This window comes from Apteryx rowi, unplaced genomic scaffold (genome assembly GCF_003343035.1).
Source record: "Apteryx rowi isolate R43461 unplaced genomic scaffold, aptRow1 scaffold_343, whole genome shotgun sequence".
Taxonomy (NCBI): domain Eukaryota; kingdom Metazoa; phylum Chordata; class Aves; order Apterygiformes; family Apterygidae; genus Apteryx; species Apteryx rowi.
The window spans coordinates 276,806-304,769 of NW_020449897.1; the positions used below are offsets into that span (position 1 = coordinate 276,806).

The 27,964-nt window shown below is 44.8% G+C and overlaps 1 protein-coding gene across 3 annotated transcripts; it reads left to right on the forward strand.

Moving 5' to 3' along the window:
* On the forward strand, positions 1-27,829 carry TMEM184B (transmembrane protein 184B). 3 transcript variants are annotated; one of them, XM_026072558.1, is made up of 10 exons: positions 4,678-4,872; positions 7,194-7,253; positions 10,403-10,663; positions 13,156-13,321; positions 16,667-16,757; positions 17,304-17,379; positions 20,529-20,620; positions 20,915-21,084; positions 22,278-22,472; positions 24,519-27,829. In XM_026072558.1, exons 3-10 carry the CDS (start codon positions 10,463-10,465, stop codon positions 24,758-24,760), a joined length of 1,233 nt encoding a protein of 410 aa, XP_025928343.1. In that variant the 5' UTR covers positions 4,678-4,872; positions 7,194-7,253; positions 10,403-10,462; the 3' UTR covers positions 24,761-27,829. The 3 variants fall into 3 exon arrangements, with proteins under 3 accessions (XP_025928341.1, XP_025928343.1, XP_025928342.1); XM_026072556.1 differs by lacking the exons at positions 4,678-4,872; positions 7,194-7,253 and adding an exon at positions 1-114; XM_026072557.1 differs by lacking the exon at positions 7,194-7,253.
* The last annotated feature ends 135 nt before the right edge of the window (positions 27,830-27,964 follow it).

Genomic DNA, 27,964 nt, shown 5'->3' on the forward strand with positions numbered 1-27,964 from the left:
AAAGGATCAGCCAGTTGAGGATGTTGTATCATGGAGAGTCACCAAGAACACAGAGAGATGGTGTCAATGTCTCAGCTTTTTGTTTCCAAACTAAAGCTGTTCCTCTTTGCCTGGGTATGTTGTACGTTTGGCCTCTGATCAAATCTGTTGCAAAGGGGGGGAGGGGGGAAGGTCTCTGAGGTTCAGCAACGAAAATGACTGCAGCATGTTATCTAGTGCAGCAGTGAAGCTTTGAGAAGGGGATGAGATGAAATAATATCCTCAAAGCTGACTTTGCCTGCCCATTCTTCCCTCCCAAGGTTTTAAAAACATGACATTGATGCTATTGGAGGCTGCTGAGTTGATTGCTTGGGAGCCTGCGGTTGTTTTTTCATCTCCAGCACAGATTGCTGCTGCTTGAGCTCTATGTAAGCAGCGGCTCCTCTGTCCAGGTTACTTGAAACGAACCTGGACAAACTAGTCACCTAATGAGATAGATTAGAAGAGAGTATATTTCTCTTCATGGCTCACCACATCTTGTCTGCCTGTTTGTGACAGTTTTGGTAGGAGAGGGTGTTTAACAGTGGTTGAAGCTATTTGCAGCTCGTTGCCCTATGGGGGCTTGGAGTGACCCATTTCCCTCTCCAGGCTTTCCTGACTGTGAGACTTTCCCCTGTCCCAATGTCTGTGTGAGGGTACTGATATGACAGCAGAGTTTTGAGCTAAAGTTATTCACATAAATTCCTTTTTAGGCAGCTTCATCCAACAGGGTAATTTAATGTTACAGTGCTTGAAAAAATTGGGTTGAAGTTTTGTCTTTCTTTTTCTTTTTTAATGCATTCCCTTACTCAGCCTCTCAGGTGTATACTTGGTGTGCCCCACTCTGTATAGAACAAAGGCATTGGTGTTACTGATGTCCGGGATGGGGAGGGCGGATTTCAGAATCACTTTGAACTGTGTTTTAGTAACTGTTGGCGTCTGCCAGCTTCTATTGGTATTTGCAACTTCTCTGCAAACCTCTGGTCTTCAGTGCTGAGGCAGGAAAAGGTAAGCTGTTTTTAGCCACTCATGGTGTAACTCCTTCAGAAGAGGCATAAGGCTTTTCCCAGTGGTATTGTCTATAGTTGCTGTGCTTTAGCCAGCAAGAGTGAGAATGGTTTCCTTCTCCAAGAATCGCTTGCTGCCTCTGTGCTTCCAGAGGTAACCTTTAATTAAAGGCAGTGCTGTATCTGGGTTCATTCTTTAACTAGAAAAAGTGTAATGCTGATGCAGCTAGGGCTTGGCATTTTTTGTGGGAAGAACCTCTCTCCTTGCAGGAGTCCAGGAATACAAAGCTCCTAATTCTGCTTCTAGAAGTCTACATCTGTTGGATCTTTATTTTTCTTGATGGAGTAACCAAGGACGAGAATAGTGTTGGAGGAGGCAGTATCGAACAGGAGTAATGAAATTAAGACCCAGTGATTCTGGGAATTAACAAGAGGATGTGTGTGTCTTATTTCCTGAGTACAAAACAGATCAGATGTTATTTTAGCAATAACAGAATGGCTTTATGGTGAGTAATAGCTTTTTAGATTTTGCATGCTATGTTGAGAATCTGTTTTTTACTTTTGTAGTGCTCATCACTGCTGTATATTTGCATCAGAGAATCATTGCTGGAGAAGTCAGATGTGCTGTCTCCCTCATATGTATCACTGCATGATTGCCTAGGCTTGTGATAAGATGTCTGGCTTCTTCTGACATGCTTGCTTGCTAAATTTATATTTGCATCTGATCTGATAGGTTCTGTGTGGTGTTGGGTGGAAATGTATGCTCTGATGTGAAAAGAGCCCAGTGACTAACTTCATGTGTGACCTCCACAAGTCCAATGCCTTTTGATCTTGCTGCATACTTTGACTTCTGCTGCTTCTTAGAGTAACTTTATACCCATGACAACTTTTAAACTTTTGTCTCCTCTGTCTCTGCACTCAGAAATAGGGAAGGATAAATGTGAGTGGTGATGGAATAAGTTCTGACTCAACTTTGTTCCTGAGAATTTGGAAAATTAAATACAAACTTCCTCTGTCATGCTTTACACAAGTGCTTATGAGACACATCCGTCTTCTTGTTGGCTCTTTCTCCTCTGCCCCTTGCAGAACATCTTGGTAGCCTTCCTGTGTTTCTACCCTGGGAGCAGTGGGCTTGACTGGTTCATGTTGTGTGCAGCTGCTGGGAATATGGGAAAGGAACACAGTGCATGGCCCAAGTGTATTTGATTCTGTTCTCACAGGAGAGGTTGGAAGTTTGGGGGACATTCCTTCTCTTCACCTCCCTCCCTTTTCCCTCTTTTTCCTGCCCCTTTCCAAAAAAAGGGACTGGATGCTGGATATTGACCTATTACAATGTGGGTCAGTCCACCAAAAAGAAGAAAAGAGGTGGAGGATGGGGGGAGGAGGGCTGTGTGAGAACAAAGAGACAACAGAAATTAATAGAGCAGAAAAAAAACTCTGGAAAGAAGAGTGCACGGCTCAGGGTAAAAGGGTTTTATTGTTGATACTGAGTTTTTAAAAGGGTGTGGAAAGCATCTCTCTTCTGATATGACTGTGTTGGTTAGCAAAAGGGGTGAGGAGAAGTCTGCTGGGCAAGTTGGAAGTAGATAAGATTTTTGTGGTATTCTCAGAGTTTAATTTCCTTGAAATGAGAACAGAAGTTGAATGGCCTTGTTGCAGGTTAAATTGTTTGTGTGTACAGTATGCTGTTATGTGTGCGTAGGCATCAGATCATCCCTCGAATATGGCTTAGTGGGTGTGTGCTTTTACCTGCGGTTTGGTCCTAGATCCCTTACTCCTCTACGTTTCCTCTTCTGAGCTAATAGTCTTCCTGCTCCTCTCATGCTCAAGTCATTGTTTTTATGTCCCAGTGATTTTTCTCTTGTTTTACTGTGTGTACTGACAGCTGCTTGAAAATGTTAACTGGATGAAATCTCTTCAATATTCAGACTAATGCTCCTCTGGAGAAATAACATTGTGAAGAACTGCTTTTGGGTCTGAATTTGCTGTGCAGAGAGAGAAATTATGCAGTAAGTTGATATGAAGTGCAGTGGCTCCAGACAGCTGCCATTTAATTGCTTCATGTTTGTGCAAATCTTGTAGTTAAGTGCCCTTCTTCTAGCTGAGCACAGTATTGCTCACATGTAAATACACTCACTCATGTTTGGACTTACATATGTGTGAATGTGTATGAAGTGTGTGATGTGGGGTGACTTTCACTGACTTGAGGTTAGAAAGGCTTTATCTATCATGAATTGCAAAATGTAAATGAGTTGCACTAGTGAAAGCTGGGTGCCAGGCCATACCCTTACCTCACAGATTGTTTTGGAAGTGTTTTTGGAAAGCACTATTTGGAATGCACTATTGGGACCTTTTTATATTTCACAACTAACTAAACTAGATGCCACCCCTGAGAGCAAAAGCAATTTAAGAAGTAATAAATTTAAAAGCATTTGATTTTCTTACATTGTTATCACTGATTTGAGCGGCACCAATGGCTCTCTTGCACTGTGGCATCCTGTTGTTATTTTGACCTGACTCTCTCCGTCCTTCCTTCCTACCTTTTCTCAGATCAACTGATTGTGCTGTGTCTTTGGGGGTTAAAAGAGCTTAAATCAATTATGAATTTGCACTGTACCTAGCACAATGGAGGGAGCTGACCCAGTTGGCAATTTGAGGCATTCTTGTGTTAAAACAGAAGTCTAAAACCTTAAATCATTTTGTGTTGTGCATTTTTGTACTTCTTGTAAGTTTAGGGGATGTTCCAAAAATCATAAAGCTTCTGTTTTCACTAATATGAAGCTCTTGCTTGTATCCTAGTAAATGCAGAAAATTCAGACTTTTAATCATCCACCATATGCCACTTCAGCATCGGTCCTTTTGAGTTTAGAACCAGGGTGATTTTATGGAGAAATTCTTGGAGAGAGAAGAAGATTAAGAGGGGAGTGGAAAATAGTTTTGTGGCATCTTAACTGAAAGAAAGTTAAGCATGATAGATATTTGAAACTACTCTAAGTGTGGAGTAGATCTTAAGGAGGAGAAGTTTCTTGCCTCGTAGCTTTCCAAGAGAAACATGTTGCCAGGTTGTGTGTATTTTCTTAGATCGTATCTTGTACAACAGAAGGAAGCTTAGCTGCTAAGACTCTTTCACAGGATCGCTTTGTGTATCGTTCTTTGCTCTCTCAGCAGTTTAGAAATGAAATACTTTAGCCTCAGAGGAGATGATCTATTTTAAAAACACAGATCGCATTTGCAGATGGCGGAGAACTGTTTCAGAATTGTCACTCACTGTTCCTTTCCTACTGACAACAGGGCAAAGTTAGCACTCTGTCATGARCAGCGTGCAACTGCCTTGTAACGGAGCGGGGCTCACTCGGAGCAGGCAGCCCACTCCTTTCTTACTGGCATCCGATTCTGCTAGGCTGTGTGATCGAATACATACCTCTGACTTCAGAAGTACCCTTAGGGATTGAGGGACCAAGCTTGAATGTTCCCTCCCTCCTTTAATGCTGCTTTTGTTGCACCAGGAATGAGTTTTATGAATTTATGCTTGTTTATCTTAATGTAAAAATAACTTCTCCTCAGTGGTAACATTTTCCATGCATTGACACAGGCCAAAAATGAAGAGGTTTTTTTGTTTGTTTTCACTCATGCAGAATCCCTTCTGTTTATTGTTCTGAATGTATTTTTGGTGGAAGAAGCTGCCATGTTGATGTCGGAGACAGAAGGCCACTGTTTCCAAAAGATACAGGAATGACAGTCATCTCCTGTTAGAGAATTACTGTACTGGTGTTTTCCTGTGATGTAGACGTGTCCTAGTTACAGACACCATGCCAGTGTGACGCTAACAGAACTGATCCCCATGCAGGTAGGTGCCCCTTCCCTGTCAAGGATCTCAGTGACAGTGTTATGCATCTCTAGGTTTTTATCAGGATAGCTGTCTTGATATAAATAGCACATGCCTTTTTTTCCCCCCCCTCCTCCTTGCATTGAAAGCAGAGCCTAAATACTTCTAAAGTGCTTTCAGAAGATCCGTTAGATAATTTTAAGCTGGTACTAGATTGATGTTTAAGCTAATGCTCTAGCAGCAGCACAATGTCCTGTCTTGCTATAACATGTATACCTTGTAATGAGGTCTAGGCAGGAACACCTTTACAGCTTTTTGGGAGTGCGGGAGTCATCCCTGCCTTCTGCATTTGGAGTTGCCAGGTATATTCCTGATGCAGACCTAAGCGCTCTCTGAAATTCGTGTAACCCATGAAGAGGAATCATAATGGCTAATCTGAGTTTCCTGCAACCATGCTGAAGTATACCTAGGTCCACGTCTGCAAGCCCAGTTTATTTATGTAGGCACGTTTTTCTGTGTCTGTGTTCCATTTCTAAAGCTTAGTGCCTGTCCTGGCTATACATTCCCCTGCTCCTGTTTGTGACATGTTATGTTGCAGGTTACCTCCGGGGGGAGCAAGGTAGTGAGCTGGAGATGGGAATGTTAGGAGTGAAATTTAGAAGTGCTGAAATGCTTTCTTTTGAGACATTTAGGAGTGCATTCCAGAGAGTGAAAATAAGTGCGCAAGTAACTTTACTCTCCCTTGAAATGGAAACAGTGAGGTAGAGGTGAAAGAGATGGACAGAGAAAATAGTGTATGACTAGAAGAGTAAGGAACTCTTCAAAATGTACACGTTAAATTAGTTTATTTTGCATTGCATTAGTAATTTAGATTTCTAAATGCCCCTAATTTGGCTTATTGTAATGTGAAGTGTCTTCTTCATGGGTTGGTGTCTAACAGTAGTGGGGATTGTACAGGCAGAGAATAAAAAGATGATTGTCCCAAAGAGCTTAAAATGTGCAAGAAACAAGAGATAAACATAGCCGGCTGGGAGGAGTACACAATAAGAGAGAGTACAGCCAGCAGCCTTAACCATTGGCAAGCTGTTGCATAGCTGTAGTAGCAAAGGTGAGGAAAGGAAGACTCAGAGGAGGGTAGGAGACAGCTTTTTGAATGTTGGTAAGGACCTTTTCCCTGGATATGAGAGGAGGTAGGGAAGGTATGTGTTAGGGGCACTGGCCTGGTGTGATGGAGGTAGGTGGCCAGCTTCTTTACAGTGTGTGAGCCGATTAGGAGACTGTAGGTCATGAGGAGTCCTGAAAATGCAAACAGGTAAAAAGAAAAAACCCTACACCTGCTGCATCAGGTATGAGGGAAGCTGCTTACACCAAGGCTGTTCAATCTGTAGCTTGTCAAAGCAGCATGTATGCTGTGACTCACTCCCCGGCACCACCTTTTCTGGAAGCCTGTTTCTGATGATGTGCTGGGCTTGAGTCCCATTGTACAATGGGGAAGATGCATCTGGGAAATATGGTCTGTAAAGAGAGTTGCCAAAGCCTACCCTCATGATGCTCTCTTTTCTGAAGGGAGCCAACAGAGTCTGAGCCGGTCGTAGCAAATAAGCTGAAATCCACTCACTTAGTTAAGGCTCCACTGAGCCATGCTATTATTTATTTCTTAAATACAGTATGGAATATTTGTTACAACTTCAGATTCTTGCATACAGTAGTGCCTCATAATAATTTTGTGCACTGCTTGTACTCCTGTCATTTTCATAATGGTGTACGCAACGCAGGAAATTAGAAGGGATAATTGGTCTGGAAGGTATATGTTAATTTTGAAGAATCAGKAGTACAGTATTCCTTCATGCTTCACTATGAAGGAGAACAAGCTTCAAGCTGATGCTTACGACTGATAAATGAACTGTATGTTTTGGTGGCCTGTATATATCTTAGTGTTTTACTGTTGCTTAATTTGTCATCTGTTTTGTTGGTAAATATTTATTTCATACTTTTCATGCAGTCTTTTCTTGACTATTCTGATGTGAAGAGCAGGTGTTCTCGAACTGGGGACCAGGCTCCTCAGACTGTCTTCATGGGGAAGGTAGCAGATGGGAGGGTTGCATGGAAACCATGTGAAAACCCTCCTCTGGCCATGGCTGCACTTTCACACAAGGTTTTCATGCAGGTGGCATTGTCAGAGGAAGCAGTCCTGTTCTCCTGTAATGCCAGTGTGTGTGCTCTCTCTTTCTCTCTTTCCCGAGAGAGAGAGAGAGATGGGAATATAGAGCGAATTAGGCTGAAAACTAAACAATGTCTCTTCCTTGCTTCCCTCCCCTGTTCTTAACCTGTATCCTTCCTAGCTCTGATTCACTGTGTGACACCGCAGACCCTACACTGGCAGAAGGGGAGATTGCTGAGAGGTGAGGACAAGAGACTAGGTGTAGGAGGGAAGGCAGATGTCCTCTCCCTCCCCGCCACTGTGATAGTTTGACTGAGCGTTCATGCCTTTTGTCTCCCCTGCCTGTATTTCTGTCTCTCCTCCCCTGTTCTCACCCCCCAGCAAAAAACATTTTCTGCTCTCTGGTAGCAATGTGAGGACTGTAACCCTTACTTTGAACCAACAGGGAGGAGAGGAGCAAGACTAAAGGCCGGGGTACATTCCCTGCACCTACCTTCTCATCCCCTCAGCCCTTCCTGGGCCACACTGGGCTGGCTCAGGAGGGATGAGCTTTGTGGCTGCCCTAGCAGCATGAGCAGGAGGAGGAGGGTCACTGGAGGACACTTAGGGGTCTATGATGAGGGTGCCGAAAGCTGTCTAACCAGTAAGAGGTGCAGAGGGCAGTTAGACTGGATGGCTTAGGGCCAGCTTTGCCAGAACGAGACGTTACTGTGAAGGAAGTGGGTGGCATAGTCATTCTGGGGAGGGGTGAGGAGCAGAAAGTGGTAGTGCAGGGGCAACCCTGAGGAATATGGGATGCTCATGGATGACATGAGTTGGGGTGGGGGAAGAGAAGACGACCCCCAGTCAAGAAAGGTTGAATATCTTGGTTCAGAACACAGTGCTGGAAAGAATTATTAGTTTCAATGACTGTGTGAATTAAAGGGAATTAGCTGTGAAATGATACATAATCGTTTAATTAAAGACAGTTGATATATAATCACAAGGGGGCGGTATTAAGGTTATGTATGCAGCTTGAACTAAGTGTCCTTGCTTTGAATGCTTAACCCTTACCAGGTCAAAATGCTTGTTGATTCTTTTTTGCTGTTTCAATTTCTTCTACAAGTGAGGGGTGCAGAAAAGCAGAGGGTTTCACTTCCAGATCATCAGTTCTGCTGACATTATCAATGTTGCATTTTGGTGTGTGCTGTTAGTACAGTTTGATTAGCTTGAGAGTGGAGCTCCAGGTCCTGTTCCTCTTGCCACTGGCCGTTGAGATCTTTTCCCCTGTAAACTAAGGAAGCGCTTAGCAGCTTCCTCTCCTGCATAGCTCCTAAAGTGCACTGGGATGTGCATTATCGCAGCTGACTGGACTTAGAGCTAGGTTAACCACAGGTGCATCTGCTCTGATTTCATTTTAGATGTGCCCTTTGTCAGCCTAGTGGAAGCACTGTCAGCACTGTGTGTGAGCATTCAGTCACTTCAGAACTTTCTTCTCAAAATAGCAAAAGCCTTGCTACCTTGTGACAGCTTCCATAGACATTACAGTATAGATGGTATCTAGGCTGTGTGTATGTGCTTTGAAACTCAAAACGTAGTGGTTATTTCCTTCACCAATCAGGACTGGAAAGGAATTGCCCTTCAGTGCACTAGAAGAGCTGTAACTCTCAGCAGGAATATTTTGGAAAATGAGTGACTAGGAAGAAAAGGAAAAAAAAAGCTAAGTTTGACAATTATTTTGTAAATTAGCCCATAGCAGTTGTGCAGCTGCCTCTGTAGTAAGAGAATATCTGCTTAAACAAACTCAGTTATTTCCCATGACTTGCATTTGTTCTCTTTCTCTTTGGAAGAAAGGAGAAATGAGGTGGAACATGTCATAAGTAACATCAGGTTGCTGCCTGCCACTGGGGCAAGCATGGGGTTTGGAACAGGGTGTACTGGAGAGGGCATTTGCACACCTTATCTTAGCATGCACATGGAAATGATTTGCTCTGGGCCCTTTGGTTTTACTGGGTGGCTATTCCTCATTTTGTGCTCTGACTTCAGGTGAAGCAAGGCCAGGACAGTTCATCTGCAGATTTATGTTCTTTTTCATGTTCTGTCATGACCTGGCAGTAAATGACAGGTATGTCCTTCCTTGCTGCAGTTGTAAATTGGAGTGATGGATCGTTGGCCTTTGTAAAGCCCTTTCCACCTAGTGATCTAAAAGGTCTGTGTAAGAACTATGTATTCGGCTTTTACAAAAAGGATATACCAAAAGCTGTGAGGAGGTTATGAGAAAGAAGCAATATTATGCTGTTTCCCTTGATAGCAGAGTCTTTAGTATAACGTCATCAGAAGCAGCTCTTCTAGTTCATAGAACTACTGAGTTTCTGCTCGTGATCTTGGTTCTAGTGCGTTGTCTTCCTCCAATCCAGAGGTCATGCTGGAGCCTCTTTACAACCAAATAGAAAATGATAGTGGCTTTAAATCTTGGACCTTTAAGSTTTAGTTCCATTGAATGAAAATAGCTTTTCATCTAGGAAATGACCGAGAGTCACTCTGTACTGAAATCTTGTGTATCTTTGTGTTCTGGGTGTGTTTTCATGGGTCAGCTGGCTTTTAAAAGCCAAACATTTAAATTTAGTTAAGTTCACCTCATGTAGAAAACAATGCTAAGCTAGTAGAATTAATGAGAGGCTGGCTAAGTTTATGATGTCATGAGGTGTTTGGGGAAAGCATCATTTTCCTGATCTCCTTTCTGTCATCGAGAGCTTTCAGCACATATCCTCCCAATGAAGGCACTTTGGGCTGAGTACAGTTTTCAGAGTGGCACAATAGGAGAGACAAGGATTGCTTACTGGAGGAATAAGAGTGTTTTGCTTTCTTCCTTGCTGCACGATGACACTCTGTTATGCATGTCCCTTTTGGTACTGCCCTACTCTGGTCAGTGCTAACAGTGGATGTTTGGCTCTTCAAGTCCATCCTTGAACTGGATTTTCTGCTGTCTTTCAGCTGAAACTGTAAGACTAAGACTCTGGTTTTTCAGGACATAGAAGAATAGCAAGTGCTTTTGTGGAGAGTAGAGTTGTTAGCTCAGGTGTGCTGGCCTTCTTCCAGTATGGATGATTTAGATACTTCCCCTGATCTCTGGTGCATGCAGTATTCTTCTTGTCCTTAAATGCTTTTATTGCAGAAGGGTGCTGACAATGGTGATGTCAATGTTTCACGATCTCAGGGAGGCTGTGTTGTGAATGGTAAAGAGGTTCCTGAGTACCATATCATCAGTTGTACCACAGGGGGTGGCAGTGGCAGACTTATCCAGCTTCTGTACATAAAGCACTTGAACAGTCAGGTGAAAGACATGTTACTCTTAAGCACTTGAGTCCTTTCAGCTGATTTCAATCCTTTTTTGCTTCTCTTCCTCACCAGGTTTTGGCTTTTGGGTGTTCTTTCAGCAATCCTGGGTGGAATCTCACACCAAAAGGCACCATGATAGTGATGACTGACATCACAGCAGCCCCCAGGCTGGGGTCCACTGCCACCACTCCAGCTGTGGCTCCCAGCTTCTCCTGGATGCCAGAGGATGGCAGACCCACAGCTGTGGAGCAGCCAATATTCCTCATGACCACTGCTGCTCAGGCCATCTCAGGTTTCTTCGTGTGGACAGCTTTGCTCATCACCTGCCATCAGGTAAAACCATGTAACTTTATTTCCCATCCTCCACCTTTCCCCACATGGAAGAATATGGATAATACCCTGGYGTATTTTTGCCAGACACAGCAGTATGAGATGGAGATTTGCAGACTCTGGAGTGGTACCAGAACCTCTTCTCTGGGGTCTCGTATATCATCTGTGCTGATCAGGGTGGCAACATTTTACTGAAGGCCTTTTTCTACCTGGGTTCAGACAAGTTTCTTAGTCTAACTGGAGAGGAAGCAAAATCTTTAAAGCCAGCAGGTGTAAAACATATGGCCATCTCTTGAGTGTTTGTAGAAAGGTGCTTTATCTCAAGCCATTTTTTCCCAGGTCTTGTTGTATCTTGCTGTTTTGTTGTTGTGTCAGCTGTTCACTAAATGATCGTGGTCATCTGTTGTTTGACATACCTCCTTTGATCTTTTGTGCCAGTGGATTCCACAGGCTGAACTCTGCTGYGGAAAGGAGTAGCAGGAAATGTTTTATTTTAATTTTTCTCCCCTCCCCTCTTTCTGGGGCAGGTGTCCTGGAAGCCAGAACAAGTCAAACCCTGCATCCTGTTCTGTGCCTCTCTCTCTCATGCAGTTGTCATGTGAACTGAAAAACACAGTGGGGAAATGCAAGCCCTGTTATTTATCAACCTGTGTTTTGTGCCTGTGGGTCAATAGATTCCAGAGTGGTGACTAGGACTGAGAAGACTACAACCTTTTGGTGGAGTACAGGGGCCAGTGAAGTTCAAAAGTGAATTAGTCACTGATGAATAAGAGTGACACCTGCAGTTATACCAGCTTGGGTAACAATTACAAGTGTCATCGATCCTCCAGTTTCAGAGCACAAATTGATTACCTACTGTGGATAGGAAGAAATCCTTCCTCTGCAGTATAGCGTTGCGCAGTTAGGCATTAATGCCTTTCTCTGAAGAAACCAGTGGGGTTCGGTACTAGAGAGGCAGTGTTGATTGAAACATGCTGTAGTCCTGTTAAAAGGCAGCAGTTCTTGTCTAAAGTGCTCTCTTAGGCATGTGGATTGCAGGGCTTGTGTGACATCCTAAGAGGAAAGCTTGGAGTCAACGAACTCTGGTGTCAACTATCCCTGTGCTGAGTGGGGTGTGTCACTGGGATTGTCACAAGGAAAAAAATATTGTTAAGTTTTATTAGTTTATTTTGATCTGTTTTCCTCATGAAATGAGGTTTTTGTGAGTTCCTCTTGTGTTAGGGAAAGGAGACAAATGTTTTGAGCCATTTACTTGATTTTGAACAAACCTGGCCAAGAGGCAGGGAGAGATGAAGAACAGGGAGCTGAGTAGAGACAGCCCCCCTCCTTTAGTAGGAAAAGGTGAGAGCACCACCGTGTGCTTTGTTAGACCCCAGAGAATCTACACAGCACTCCAAATGCAGGGTGAAGCTTCAAACAGTGCTTGTGCTGCTTCAGACAGCAAAATCAGTCAGCCATGAGACACATATGTAATAAACTAGGTGTTATTAATTCCAGGCAAAAGCCTTGATTAGGGTGCTCTCAGGAGGCTTTGCCCCTGAAGAATGTGCCCTCTGCTCTGCTGGCTTGGTGGCCGATAGAGAGTATCTGCAACTCGAACCAAAGCTGTCACGGCATCGTTAGGCCATTAACAGGAGTGGTGCTCATCTTCAGGGTATGCTTGTGGTAAATAACTTTCCCAGGAGGTGGATATTCTGTTAAAAAGCATCTTAGGTGTGGGATTTAGTAATGGATAACAAACTCGGAATGGTGGGAGGGGTAGGTGGGGACACTGTGCTCCCCTCAGCCAGTGACTTAGGGGGCTTGGCATGTGCGCAGACAGTTGGACAAAACAACCTTTGTGGCGGCATGGTTCCTTTGAGCACAGTCCAGTGCATGTGCTTGGTGCTTTCCGAATGGCTGATGCTTCAGGGCTGGGATATCACAGACGTGGAGCGTGGCCATTTTTGTTTTTGAGCAGAGAGAGGCTTTGGCTTCTCAGCTCTTGGAAATACTGAGGATCTCTTCTAGGTTGGTTCACGTGAAAGTCTAGAAAGTGTCTAAAACTGCCTGGGGAGTGTTTGCACTAACGTGCATGTTCACTGTATACTCCTTCACCATTAAGAGAAAAAGAGCCTGAGGTGTTGGGGATCTTAGATACTTGAAACAGCATAGTAGAAATTTGGGACTGATGTTAGGAAAAAGAGAATGAACAGGAGAATATGAGGAAAGTGATGATAATGACAGTAAATTAACTACCTATGAGAACCTGGGTTAGAAATGCCTCCACTTCCTTCTCTTCCACTTTCTCTCTCCCTGCAAACTAAGGAATGCTATATGGATGCCATAAGATAACAGTGGGATTTAATGCTTATCACCTTGGGGCTTCAGGAGGCAATCAAGAGATGATTTAGTGATGAGTTTGTTTTTCCTAGTCGTGTTGACTTTCCAGTCCCACTATGTCCTCTCTGCTCAATATACCACTGATCTTGATCTTCCTTTTTCCTTCTTCTCAGATCTACATGCACCTCCGCTGCTATAGCTGCCCAAATGAACAGCGCTATATTGTTCGAATCCTCTTCATTGTGCCCATTTACGCCTTTGACTCATGGCTCAGTCTYCTGTTCTTCACCAATGACCAGTACTATGTTTACTTTGGCACAGTACGGGACTGCTATGAAGGTAAGGAGGGGTCAGACAGAGGGTGGAGGAGGTGGGAGCTCTCTACCATGAGACAGTGAGAGACGTTTTGCCCCTGGTTGGGAACATGGCAAAAGCCTCTCTGTCATCCACTGAAATGAAGTATTGATGTATGGTTGACTGTGGCTTTCTCAGAGACTGAAAAATGACCCCTTCTCTCTTGATGACCTCTGAGTATGACAGGATATGTTGAGCCTCCACTTCTATGCTCTCTGGAAACAAAACTTATGATTTTCTTGGGTCCTTTGCTTCAGGAAGGTATAAAGCCAAAAAATGGGATTCTGCCTGGATGTTGAAAGCAAGGTATTGGTTAGCTCCTGGCTCTTTGAACAGCACTTACTTAGTAGCCAGATGCTTTCTCTGTCCCATGTTTTCCCAATGCAGTTTGTTAGTTAAGTATTCTTCTGATCCCATCCTGTGGCCACTTGCATGATGGCGCAGCACAGCATGGCCACCATGTGTTAGTGTTGGTGATGTATAGAGTGCTTTGGAATCCTGCAGGATTGAGGGTGCTGTGTTCAGGATGAGTTACTGGTTGCTTCTTTTGGTTATCTGCCAGAGAGGATACCACTAACATTTTGTATGAGAGAAACAGTTACTCTCTGGTAAACACTAYTGAAACTTCACTTTTGATGTCATCCAGAAAGGAGCCTTCCAGCCACTCAGCAGGAGAGACTGCACTCTGGCAGTATATTGTGAGGGCAGTTTCTCACACACATCCTCATTAAATTGTCTTGTTTGTGCAGTTGTTTCAGTGAGATCTGCATTGCAGAGAGGTGCCCCTGCGTATGTGAACAAGTTAATCTGCTCAAGGGACCAGCAGGCCCTTCTTCACATCCATGACAATACTTTGAGATGCAGCAGCAGATGGCACGCACGCACGTGTGATTCAGAAGGCATCTTTGTCTGGGCCTGTTTTTTTTTCCCTCCCTTCCCACCCTGTGCGTGTGTGTAGGTCTAGCAGGAAGCCTGCTGCTCTGTGAAACTCATCTCCTAGCAACAGCTATTATCCCTCTGCCTTGCTCAGGGAGTTTGCAAACATCAGCACGTCTGCTCTGGAGGCTGAAGTTCACCAGCTTCCTCAGCATGCGTGCTGTGCAAAAAGACTACAGGTGGAGGTGAAAGTACCTTTGATTAGCAGATTCTCTCCCTTGCTTTTTCTGGGGATCATTTTAAAGCAGCCTTTTTGTTCTTTTCTCCCTTGCCAGCCATCCTATTATTTCTTTTTTGGGAAGATTTCAGGTTGGGAAGTGGGGGGAGCTCCATTAGAGAGTATGGGGAGAACACCCTTCTAATAAATTTGAAAGTTGTGTTGGGCCAGTTATGGGCTGCATTTCATGGTGTGTATTAGGAGGTGCATGTTTTGGTGCTGCTCTTTCACATGACTTTGTTTCTGTACAAGCCTGGGTGCCAGTAACTGACACAAGTAGATTTTTTTTTTGTTACGTTGACATCATGAGCATATCTGATGAATGTGGATCAGGAATGGGAGGAGAAGAGCTGCTGTGCTGRTGCAGTTAACTTTGATAATTTGCACTCATTTCTTTTGGAGATGTAGGGACAGATGTGTCCCCGTCCCCCCCCGTCCCCCCCATTTGATTTTTTTGTTTGTTTTCTTTCTCTGATGTCATCTCTTCCCTAGTGCTTGTGGAATGGGCAGCTGGTATTGTCATGACCACATCAGAGGGCAGGGGTCACTGGAGGATATTAGGAAAAGCTCAGCTTTTCTGCCTCTGGGTGCTGGGAGCTACCAGCTAAATTAAAAGAGCTTGCAGGAAAACTGCAGGCAAAAGAGGTTACCAGAGTTATTTAAATAAGTTTTCCATGTTTGGTGTTTCCTAATTAAGGCTTTCACAGAATCATGTAGTGTGAACATACTTAACTCTGTTCAATAACAAGGATTACAGGCAGAATAACAATATCCCAATTACATAAATAAAAGCAGATATACTACAGTCTTTTATGTGCTGTAGCATTCTTGCCAGTTAGGCAYGTCCAGAAGCCATTAATATGATGTTACAAGACTGTGAGCGTTTTGGGGAGTGTTGAGTACCTCTTTTCTAGGGCATAGTTTGGATGCTTGTAGAGCAAATTAAAGTTGGTGTCTGTCTCTGACTGCGATACTTCATCCACGTGGGAAAATTGACCTCAGGTCTAATAACTAGCTCCTTGGTGAGGTCAGCTTTTCAGTACTGTACATTAATCTTTTTTTCTTATTTCAGAATTCCTTGAGACTTATGTTTCCACCTCAAGTTATCATGCCTTCGTATCATGGCAATGCCAGGGAGCAAAACCAGGATTTGGGTAGTGACATTCCAGGGAATGTCCAGCTATCGACTATCATGGAAAATAAAGTTGGAAGAGACCTCAGGGGGTCACCTAATCCATCACCTTGCCTCAGGGCTGTGTGTGGAAACTTAGGAGTACAGTCCTTGCCCTAGAAATCTCACAGCTATATCAGGGTCCAACAACAAGTATAACAAGCCAAGAGTGTGACAGACAAGGCACATACATGCTAACTCTGTGCACAATTAAGTGGGTTTGGGTGTCTTGAAAAGGAAATGTGTCTATAGTTATGATAAGAGCCCTCCTCACAGTGTCTTTACCTCACTACATATGTATCAGCAAAACTGAGCCTTGAACAGAATTTAAATAGGGGAGAATATTAGYGGTCAGTCTGCGAAGGCTCTTCCTCATCTGTACCAAGTTGCTGTGGAAGGCAGAACAGAGGTAGCCCAAGGAGAAGGCTATTCAGTATGCAGGAACTTTCATCTTTCTGAGGAAATGAAACACAGGGCCTGTTTTTCCATAATCACCACCACACATAAAAACAGTGCTTCTGTGGTTGGCAAAACCCCTCTGTTTCTCCAAGTCTTAAGTCTGCAGACCCATCACTTCAGGAAGATTCTGTGCTCRTTGCCTCAGAGAGGTGCAGGAGCACTAAGATATGGTTGACAGATCAAAGAGAACTTTTTTCATCTAAGTTAGTACCAGTTTAATGTCCTGGAATAATGTACAGGAGCTCTATAAAGAATGGCATCTTACAGATGCCAAGTAAAACAGAGACGGACCACAGTTGAAAATGGTCCTGTGATGCTTTTGGCGTGAATAGTGGAATTAGCCTGGACCTTGGCCAAACTCCACTTCAGATAGTCTTGTAAATGCTGAGGTAGAAAGATAAAYGGAGTGAGAACAATCTGGAGTGCTTTGGAAGGAAAAAGGCTGCATAAGCAGGCCCTGCTGATGTTTGGTCTGTTGCCTGCACTCTGGATCCTTCCACCTGTTTTGAAGTTGATTGTCGTTTTGCTCTGTTTGATGTCTTTGCAGCCTTTGTAATATACAACTTTCTCAGCCTATGCTATGAGTACCTGGGAGGGGAGAGCTCCATCATGTCTGAGATCAGAGGGAAGCCAATTGAGTGAGTATTTATCCTTCTTGCAGTGTGACTCTCATCCTTCTGTGCCCATCTACAATACCTCTATCCCTGCCTCTAAAAACTGTGTCAGGTGGCAAATGTCTGCTGGAACTGGGCAAGATGGCTAGTGATGATTTACCAATATGCTACTCTGAGACAGATTGGACTGATCGCATCCTCTTAGGCAAGCTGGACTGATTCACAGCTTTTCTGGACACCTGCCTTCTCCTTTGTTTCTTTTCCTCTTCCCTTCTCCTCCTCCTTTAAATCTTTTCTGTCTTCAATGAATGTTGGTTGTATGTGCTTCCTCCAGGATTGATGTTTCTCTCTATGCTAGTCAGTTAAAAAAAAAAAAAAAAAGAGTTTGGAGTATGCATCCGGATGTTATTTTAAATGTGTGTTTAAAAGAGACTGTGACTGTAATCATGGCTGGAGGAAGCAAGAATCCTGTGACTTTGTTATGGAGAGGTAGACAAGCTAGGGTAGGAGTCTTGCACTCTAGCCCAAATCTTGTCTCTGAACGTGGTCATCTTGCATTGGCTCTTTCAGGTCCAGCTGTGTATATGGGACTTGCTGCCTGTGGGGAAAGACCTATTCTATTGGATTCCTGAGATTCTGCAAACAGGTATGGGCTGAAGGAACTCTGCTATCCTCCAGAAATGAGGTGTGCTGGGGAGGTGACAATGGTGTCTTTTTCTGCTGAACTCTTGAGAAGAGTACTGCTTTGAGCAGGTTTATAGTATTGCTTTGAGAGCAGCCCATGGACTGGCAAGAGAGAACTTTTTTTTATGGTCTTAACATTTTCTACTTGCTCCCAAAGCAGAAGGGCCTAGCAATAGGCCCAATTTCTCTCCTGAGTCTGACATTCAGTCTGGGAAGAGACTCTGGTTTCCTCTTCCCTTTCAGGAATACAGAGGTCTCAAGTTTAAGAAACTGATGCCTGTATTTGTTGCAGACGCCCCAGTTGTGTAACAGCCTCCTGAATTCCCAGTGCTGCTGTTGTGGTTAGGAGTTGAGGAGGGGGTGGAGAGTAAGCATGACACAAYGTTTTGTAGGAGGAACCGAATATTGCTCACCGTGTGTGTGTCTGTGCGGCATTGGGTATGTTGAGGGGGAGGGAAGGAGAGAGATCTAAACCCCAGTGCAGCCCTAGTCTTTTCACCCCAGGAGTTCAAGTAGTTGTGACCTCTGGTTGCCATGAAATAGCAGGTGAGTTATGAGGTTTTGCTCGCTTGCTGAAATGAAAAGTGAGGTTTCTTTGGAGACAGCGTAGAGCAGGTCTGGCCCTTTGAAAAGGCTCAGTTCACTGTATTTCCAGTCATTGGCTCTACATATCTGCTCTGCCTTCTCTTCCACATCATGCCTCATCTCCTGTCTTTTGGAATATGCAGGAATGTCAAGGGTACAGTGCAGCCTCATTGTAATATCCAGTGTTAAACTGTATGGAATAATTGGCCTTTTTCAAAGGACCGCATCTTTCTTTTCTCTCTTCTATTTGTTTCTGTCCCAAATTCTGGTCCTCATGGCTTTCCATTTTTCTTCCCTGATACTTTATTTCTGAAGCGACTCCCAGTATACTGCTTCTCCTTTTTCTTTTGGGCTTCATTCATATGCCCCATATTTGATTCCATTAGCAGTAGCTATTCCTCGAGATCCTAATTTTAATACTGACCTTTTAAAAATGTCATAAGTAGACATAACACCCCATCAAGGTGAACAAGTGCTGGAGAAATAATTTGCCTTAGACCTTTTGTTTCAGATGTCCCAGAGCCTCTGGCAAATATCTTTATACTGGTTGCGCTTGGCTGTGTTTGCAAAAGTTTTCACAACAGTGAAGACTAGAAACACTTTTTCTGGGGGATTCTGCTGACTTCCACAAATCCTTAGCTCATTTAGTAACTCTGACTTAACTGGATATTTTACTTTTGCTTTGCTGGGGCCCAACAGCAGTTCTAGTCTGGCCTGCCCTTTGCAAACTGCTAATTCTGCTGTGGAGGCTGTGAGGCAGATGTTTTGCAAAGGGATATGTAGCTACTGTCCTTCTTGGCTCAAGCTTTCATATTGCCTTGGTGAGAAATCTTTGACACCAGACTCGCTTTCTGGTACTTCTAGAATCCAGGATTGGCGAGTGGGAACTTGAAAAGCAAATTCCCAAGTAGTTTGGTGCAGAAGAGCAACAGAATAGATCTCAGTGCTGATCTGTGCAGTGCCCACCATTGTGATGATCAGGAAGAGGAACCTGCTGAAAAGGGCACCTTGCTCATTTCATTCCTATTCTCAACATTTTCAGTAGTGCAGCTGCCTTGCACCACCACTGCCCCAGTCTTCTGCTCTTTCCAGCCCCTTGCATCCTGAAGGAGTCTGCGTGTTACAACCATTCCTTCTTTCCATCCTCACCACCCCTGCACCCCTTCTCCCAGCCCTGAGCTGTTCTCAGGCAGGTGCCTACTGGGGGTCAATCAGTCTGCCTGTGTTGCCTGCAGTCCTCTGGCAGTCAGGTAGCATGGTGGCTGCTGTGGTGTAAAATCAGGACTGCTTGTTTTCTCAAAGATGTCTCACTCTGAGGTTCTTTGCTGGGTCTGTGTCTGGTGACCGTCACAGATGGGTCATACACCATCCATGTGCTTCCTGTATGCCTTAGCATTTTCTTCTGGGGAAGAGACTAAAAATAAAACACGGTGGTTTGGCTTGCAGGGAAATGGTTAAACCATCCCCAGATTGGAAGGAGGGGAAGCTCAGAGGACAGAGTTGTTTACCAATTAGCTTGACCTTTTCCAGTTCACATCTTTACAGTGACTCACTAACTGGCCTGTGCTGGGGTTTTTAATCTCCTTGAAGTCTTATGACCACTAACAAATTGCATCGTATCCAAAGCAGTTATTCCTCTCTGTCTTCTTTCCATACACAGCCCTCCCCACATGCATGCAGGTCAGCACCTGGCCAGGCTCTTTCAGCCCCCTTCAGGGAGACAAGGGTRGCATTTTTAGGCTCGCAAACTTTTGCTCTCTTAGGACATTGAAATTTGGCTTCTCTTTTCTCCAGATAGATGGAGCCTGGGAATGCTTTGAGAGAGAAGGAATCCTGATAGGAGCAGTGATTTATACCCATAGTATCTACTGGCAGAGTGGATAGAGCTGATTTCAAGTTCCATGGAGCCTTTGGAGAGATTCAGTAAAGATTACACTGGGGACAACAGGATAGCTCTAACTTCTGTCTGGCAACACACATCACAGTGTTTATGACATGCCTTAATATGCTGTCAGTTGTCAAAATTCCTCCTGAGAGAGCTGGGTTCCCCTCTTATCCAGGGGATCTTCTTGCCTAGCTTTGTGGAAAGTGTGGATTAGAGTTTGCTTCCCTTCCTTTGTATCACTTTTTATTGTGTACATCACAAACTTACTGTGTCTGTACCATAGCACAGTGTGGGACTTTTTCATGCAGTTATCAGGTATAAATGTGTTGCAGCACAGTCTGTGAAACAGCTCTGAAAGAAAGCAGCTGAGCAGCTCCCAGTAGCAACCTATATAGTAGAGGCTTTTTTTCCTGTCCTGGACAGGTAGATAGCACACATGCTTCCTCTGAATCTCCATCTGCTGTTGGGAGCTGCAGTCCTCAAGAACAATCGACTAGCAAGTGGCAGGGCTAGACTCCTTGATGGGGCTGGATTGTGTTGCCCAGTTAAGCTGTCCCAGTGGACATCCTGCAGTGATACTTGTTTGGGAGCTTGGCCTTTGTACCTCCTGCCTTCTCATTCCCCCTTTCTCATTCCTGTAGGCTACCCTGCAGTTTTGTGTGGTGAAGCCCCTCATGGCGATCAGCACAGTCATTCTTCAGGCCTTCGGCAAGTACCAGGATGGTGACTTTGAGTAAGTTTGTCTAGCATGCAGGGCTCAGCTTCCTCTTCTCTGCCTAGCTGTGCTTATTGTCTGTGTGCATGCTGAGCCATGGGAAAAGGTGGTGGGACACACGGGCTGAATATGTATGTGAGAAAAGAGGGCAGGGGTAAACCTGTTGGTTTCAGTTTTTTTCTACCTCAGTTTTTGGGAGGGAGTGGGACCGGGAAGCAGGAAGGGAGCGGCGTCTTGTTACTCGTGGCAGAGGCAAGGGGAAAGATGGGATCACCCTGAGATTCCAGGCATTCATCTATCCGCTTGCTTCAGTGTAACCAGTGGCTACCTCTACGTGACGATCATCTACAACATCTCTGTCAGCCTGGCGCTGTATGCCCTCTTCCTTTTCTACTTTGCCACACGTGAGCTGCTCAGCCCTTATAGTCCGGTCCTCAAGTTCTTCATGGTGAAGTCTGTCATCTTCCTGTCCTTCTGGCAAGGTGAGCTGCTTTTCCCTTCCTTTTGTAGGCATAAAGGTCTCTTTGCAGGGGCTCATATGTTAGAGTTGGTGGAGCAGCTGCTAATTAATGGCTAATCTGTCTTTCTGGATTTTTTTAATTTGGTTGGTTTTATAGTCTTGGGTTGCTTTTCTCTGGGAAAGTTCTGTTTTGCTCATTTTTATCTTTGTTTCTCTGATCCTCGGTATCTCTCTGCGTGCATGTACATGCACACATCTGCCTGGCAAAATCAGTTGTTTGGCTGGAGAGTCCTTGCATTCCTGAAGCAATCATAAAGCGTAAGCTGCCAAGATCTTATCTGCATGCTGCCATTTTATTGATTGAAGTGGCACATCTGAAAAATTTTAGGACTTTTTTAGTGCTCTATAAATCAAATTTTAATCACACGTCTGTGATTCCTGTGAAGTGTCACACCAGCTGAATGCACCCTGTGCTGCCACAGAACCACTGCTGAGCCAAAGAATATGTAAGCATCAAGATGCATACAGAGGCATATTCAGAAAGCCTAAATTCCATATAAGCTTAGTGTTTCTTATTAGTAGGCTCTAAGCATTTCCCTGTTCAATGCCCTACTTAGACTTATTGAGTTGCACTTCAAAGACTAATTGAGTCGGAACTTAGGTGGAATTTAGGCTGTTGGAGTATGGCCCGTCCTTCTTACGTACAGGCAAACTAATAAACTGTCTAGTTTATCATCTTGAGCCATCTGGTCACATGCTCTCTGCCTTCTCTGGAATTCTTCAGCCACCTGGTTATGTACAGGGAGAAACATCTTGCAAGTGTGTGTCTCAAACTTTATACTTAAAGTGAAAAGCTCTGTTACCTCAGTTTTTGCTCTAGCTCTAATGGAGGTCCTGAGATCACTCACAGAAATACTTGGCTGCTTTTTACCCTTCTGGACCTGATTACTTCCTGTAGCAGGAGCTGGTTCCACAGATCATAGAAAAGAGTCAATATTTGAACATTCTTTGCTTGAACATATTTGTTTAGTTTATTCCTCCTTTCTCTGTAGTACAGGTTAGTGTGAATGGGAGTTACCCAGCCAGCCCTGTTTGTAGTTTCTGTGTTAAATGGTTTTGCAACCAGGAATACGCAGAGACAGCTGTTTCCGTTCCTAGCAGTTGGTATGCAAACATGTTTTCTGCACATTTACATAAACCTGTTGCTCTGTTCAGGGATGCTCTTGGCCATCCTGGAAAAGTGTGGTGCCATCCCCAAAATCCACTCTGCCAACGTGTCCGTGGGTGAAGGCACCGTAGCTGCTGGGTATCAGGACTTCATCATTTGTGTGGAGATGTTCTTTGCAGCCATCGCCCTGCGCCATGCCTTCACATACAAGGTGTATGCGGACAAGAGACTTGATGCACAAGGTAGGGAATATGCCAGCACAACAAGATGGCATGTCTGTTTGGTAGTGCAACTGGGTGGAGATTGGTCCCTCTAGCAGCCAACAGACTGATATGACTCTCAACTTGGGTGCCTGGAAAAACATCACATTCCCTCCTCCATGGTGTCTGAACAGACACGTTGTGCAAGGGCACTGCAAACCTTGCCTGAATTGCACTGTTCCCTTTTCAGTTCCTTAGTATGCCACCCACGATAGCTTGTTGCAGACCTCAAGGCTGCAAGACATCGCTTCCTTTTGGTAGAGTGGGCTTGTCCTTCCTGTCTCCCCAAAGGGGAACTCCATCGCTCCAGATTGTGCAACAGTCTGAAGGAAGAAGGGACAGGGCCTGAAGCAGGTCCTGTTTTGACTCCGGGTCAGGGAGATGAGGCTGTGCTTTGGCAATGTATTTGGCTTGGAGGAGAAGGATCTTCTTGTAATGACTGTGAGGGCAGAGGGACCGGAAATCTTATTCTGGGGAAGAGGGAGGTGGAAGTTACTTCTGGGAAAAGGGGGTTCTTGTGCCCAGTCTGTGCCAATTCATTTGGTGTTCTCCAGATAAAGGGTTTCCTTCCTGTTGGTGGGGGGGGGGGGGGGGGGAGGAAGGTAGGAGAGCAGCAGTTGAGCCTAGCTGTGGGGCTGTGCTGTGAGAAGACTGCAGCCCTTGAGCAGTGTTCTTGTAGATGGTCCCTCCATCCCAGCAAGCCCCAGAGTTTCTGGAAGAACAGTGGCTGCAGCTGGGGGGGGCAACATCTGTATGTGATGGAAGTGTGAACTGCTGGCCAGCACAACTGGGGAACTTCTGGTGGTGGGTCTTGTTCAGTTATTATTTCCTCCCTCTCCCTCTCTCTCTCTCTCTCTCTCTCTCTCTCTTTTTCTCTCTGTTTCTCTCCTCCCCCTTTTTTCTCTCCCTTGCTTTGGCCACTGGTCCCTGATGCAGCTGTTCCATCATATGGGCCGTACGGTAGGTGCAGCATGCTCTGTGTTTGTCTCAGTTGGTTTTAACTGGGATGCTGTTCTGTCCTGGTTCCCAGCCTGCCAACTACCTGCTCTGTCCCTTGATTCCCCTTCCTATAGGTCTGTAACTTGACTGCCTTACACAGCTGCTTTAAGGTATCTGGAGTGTAAGTTGTAAAACAGGCGCTTAGGCAGTGCCATAACCTAGTATTAGAGTGTTTATGCATTGGGACTGTATGCAACTCTCTCTCCAAAGAATTGCACAAGGTCTCAAAGTAACTGGTTTGCTCTCTCGCCTGACCTTCCCCCACTTTCATAATTGCCACAAATAAGCAGCACGCCTTCATGGTTTGGGGAGCTCATCCTCAGGACTGAGAGCAGAGCCAGAAGCCCATGCTGGAAATGGAACCCTAAAAGCCATGAGGAGTAGCTCCCCAAAAGACACACAACCTTCCTCTGCATGCAACACTTCTGTGTGGGACTGTCTCCAACTGCTGCTTCCTTCACTGTGTCACTATGATGCCCTCCAACCACTGAGAGGTTCTACCTCTAATACTGCCTGTTCCCTTCCTTTCCCTCCTTTATGCTGCTTTTCCATTTTATGATCTTTTCCTGTGGATGCTTTGATACTGCTTGTCAATCTAATTTCCAGTGAGTGGAAATGGCAAATGCCATTTCTCCTGTATTTTTAGAATTTCCTTAGTTTTTGTCCTCTGAATCCCTTTACAGCAGCACCTCCCCACATGTCTGTCCTCATTGCACCCCCAGGCCAGACCAGGTAGTGTATAGTGGAGGGTTGTTGCTGTGGGTATGTCTCATTCGCATGATGTGTCTCCCATTTGCTGTTGAAGTGGATCCACTTGGCTAGTGGTGGCTGGACCTTAGGAGCATTCCTTGTAAAACTTTTCACCATTTTTGTGATGGTGTTTCCTCAGCAACCACTTAAGGAGGTCTGTGCAATAACTTCTGCAGGACCTAGGAGTGCATGTTTACTGTTCTCCTTATCTCTGTGTTAGTGGCTGTGGGACGTGGCAGTGGTATCCTTCACTTGTCCCTCCCCATCTTACCCCGGCAGGTCGCTGTGCTCCCATGAAAAGCATCTCCAGCAGCCTCAAGGAGACTATGAACCCTCATGACATTGTTCAAGATGCGATCCACAACTTCTCCCCGGCCTACCAGCAGTATACCCAGCAGTCAACACTGGAGCATGGCCCACCCTGGCGCAGTGGTGGTCACATCATCTCACGCTCTCACAGCTGCTCGGGTGCTCGTGACAATGAGAAGACCCTCCTGCTGAGCTCTGATGATGAGTTCTAGGAGGGGAAACAGCCAGTGCAGGCTGGAATTTTCCCTCTTTTTGTTGTTGTTGTTTTTTTTTCTTTCTTTTAATTTATTGAAGCAGAAACACACAAGTCATATCACTTCCTAGAGAGTGCAGATTGCAGAAGTGGGCACTTCCCATTAGCTTTTGTGGCTATGGACACGATGAACAGTGTGGAGGTGGGGGAATGGCCAGAAATCCTCTCTCACAGCCCATTTCTTACAGCAGTTGCCTGGAATTAGTTGAAGTGAAGGGCTGTGGCCTCTCATACCTGCCCAGCTCGTTGTGGAGCATGACTTACCAGAGCCCAGAGTTGTGGTGAAAAATGTTTTCTTTCCAACTGGACAACATGACTGCTTTGTATTCCTCTTTCTGAATGGTTGATGTGGGCACAGCTTGCTCCCCCAGCTCCCTGGTACTAACTTCACTGTGATCCTTGGGAAATGGGATTAGGATGCAGTGATAAGAATCCCTGAGGACCAGACCAGAGATTGGTCTCTGTGTAGCCAATAATGCCTTGAATACTTAATAAGAAACATCTGCCACTCCTTAAGCACCTGATTGTCCAGTCCTGTACTTGAGTGAATGAGGGGGCAAAGGACAGGAATTTCCTCCTGTTCCTCCCACCCTCATTCCCTGCCTGAAGCTGATGCTCATTGAAGCTCAGTGGGAGTGGAATTACTGTCTTAGGGTGTGGGGTTTTCTAATTACCAGGTGTCCAAGCTTCCCATCTTCCCTGTGTTCCTACAGCAAGATACCTCCCTGGAGTGTCTTTCTCCTGCTAAGGAGACTGAGGATTGGTCATGATAGGTGGTAGAAGTACAATATTAAGTTTGTACAACTCTGACCCTTTGGTCCCTCTTGGGGGAAGGAAGATATGAAACAATAAAATGTTCTCTCTTATTGTTTCCTGCCCCCCCCCCCCCAATACAGCTGCCCCTCTTTAAAGTTGTGGATTCCACTGCTACTGCCAGAGCATATCCCCATCTTTTTGCAGATAGCCCTCCTCAGGCTCGGCATCGCTGGCTTCCCATGTGAGCTGCTCAAGTGTTGCCCTTAGGCTGGAGTATTCAGAAAGGGATACTGCACACTCCCTCTTGCTTATCTCTGTTGTTGTTCCAGGCCAAACTGGAGCAGATTTGAAACCTGACACAACTTGGCTGGTTAAAATTGTCCCTTATAATTTCACAGGCAGTAGTTGCTGCTGCTGTATGCTTTACAGACCCAGCAGCCACTGTGATGCTATCAACGTTGGAGCCAGCATCCACTGAAGTGAGAAAAGAAGCTTCCCCTTGCTTTTTTGGGGCTTTGAATGGGCCCCTAGGTGTTTAGCAGAGCCAAATTAAAAATGATCCCTCTGTAGATCTATCCAAGCACCAAGAAATACCTCTTGCTTGTTTCAAATTGGCTAAAATGGGGCAAGGGGCATACACTCAAGTGCCGTAGGTGAGATTCCTCCCTGTAGGGGCAGAGGTTACATCAAGCTCCTTTCTTCTTGACTGTAGTTTCACTGTTCCTCTCCTGCTTGATGCCTACTCTGCCATCAGCAGACCTGCGTGTTTCCAGGTTGCCCCTAGTCCCTCTGCCAGAAATGGGGTCTGATTTACTGTATGGAGCTTACCTTTCCTCTTGTGTCTTAATTTCTGTGCATGCTCATTCATTTTCTCACAAGCTACTGTGAGCAAAGACCACCTCCTTTCCTCAGCACCCCTTCCAGGAATGTCTGGTCAGGAGTAGGGGGGAAACAGGCTCAAAGATGGGCAGGTTTGCTCTCTGCTGTGAGGATAAGGTGTGGGAAGGTGAGGAGGACTCTGGGCAGCGTCCTTTTCCATACTCACGTGTCTGAGGTGGGCGGAGAAGGGGATGGGAGAAATGGTGCCAACTCTGAGGGAGTTGGGGAAAGGATCAACAAATCCAGGAGCTTCTCTGCTCCTGGATTTCCTTGTTTGTACATACCCTGCAATGCCAGCAGTTAGTTGCTGTTTTTCCTAAAACTGTCACTACTTAAATGGACATGCAAATGCTATCTACCAGGCTTTTTGTGGGCTTGGTGTAAAACACTTTTTCCTCATCCTATAACTCACCCAGAAATCAGGACTGGAGATTGAATGGGCTTTCCTTCCATCTTCCATGTCTTTGATTAATAGTTCTTTAGTGCTCAGTATTTATTTTAAACTTCCCCTCTCTCTTAGGAAAGTGAGGGATGGGGCACAACCCCTTCCCCCTTCTTACTGCATTTGCAGGACTTGATGATGTCCCAGTGTCACTTAATTGGTGACTCTCCCTGATGTTTGTTGCATTGGGTGGCTGAGACCTGAAATCTCTGGGATTGTCCCATTGAGCTTGAAGATGATCCAGGTTTGGGGAAGCATTTTTTAAAGTTACTTTAAAATGTATACTGCATATAATTGTGCATAGGATCTGGATATTCTTGAAGCTTCATGTATGTAGTGGTTTAAAGTATAACCCTTTTGCACTAGCTACCTTCAGAGAAGCCTGGTGAAGATTAGCACCTGAACAAGTCAGCTGCCACACATAATTTTATATATATTTTTTTAACACTACACAAAATCATCTCTGAGCTTCCTGCTGTCCCTTAAGACAGGCAAGTGCCAGAACAAGGATTGGCTCTGTAGCCGCTCTGGCTTGGAGGAGCAAATATCTAATAAGACCAGAGCTTGAAACCAAGGCCAAGACACCCTGTGGTCTTGCAGATCTGTTAGTGGTAGCCCGGGGCCCTGACAAATATATCAGTTCCAAGAGTAGGCCCTTGGAGCTGTTCCACCTCACCTGCTACCCCTCTTCTTTCTTCTTTTTTGTTTACCATGTAACATACCCATGGGATTTGTTTATTATTTTTCCATATAGAGTAGTTCTTTGTATATAAATGACTGAAAAAATGTATGATAAATAAGACAGAGTCACCTAGTTTTGTACCTATTGTGTTTAACTGACGTGAGCTCAGCGACAAGCCGCTCTCTCTATTTTGGTCTTTGTGACGTTATACTCTGCAGAAATGAGCAAATATGATGACAAATAAAAATAYAGAGATAATTTAGATTGTATTTAAACTGCCTCTGTGTAGTGGTGTCTGGATAACTTCTGTGAACTGATTTTGCGTTCTCTTCTTGCCCATTATAATGGGGCAAGACTTAGTATGTCTTGCCCCATTAGTCCTATTCTCAGGGGTAAAGCTTCAC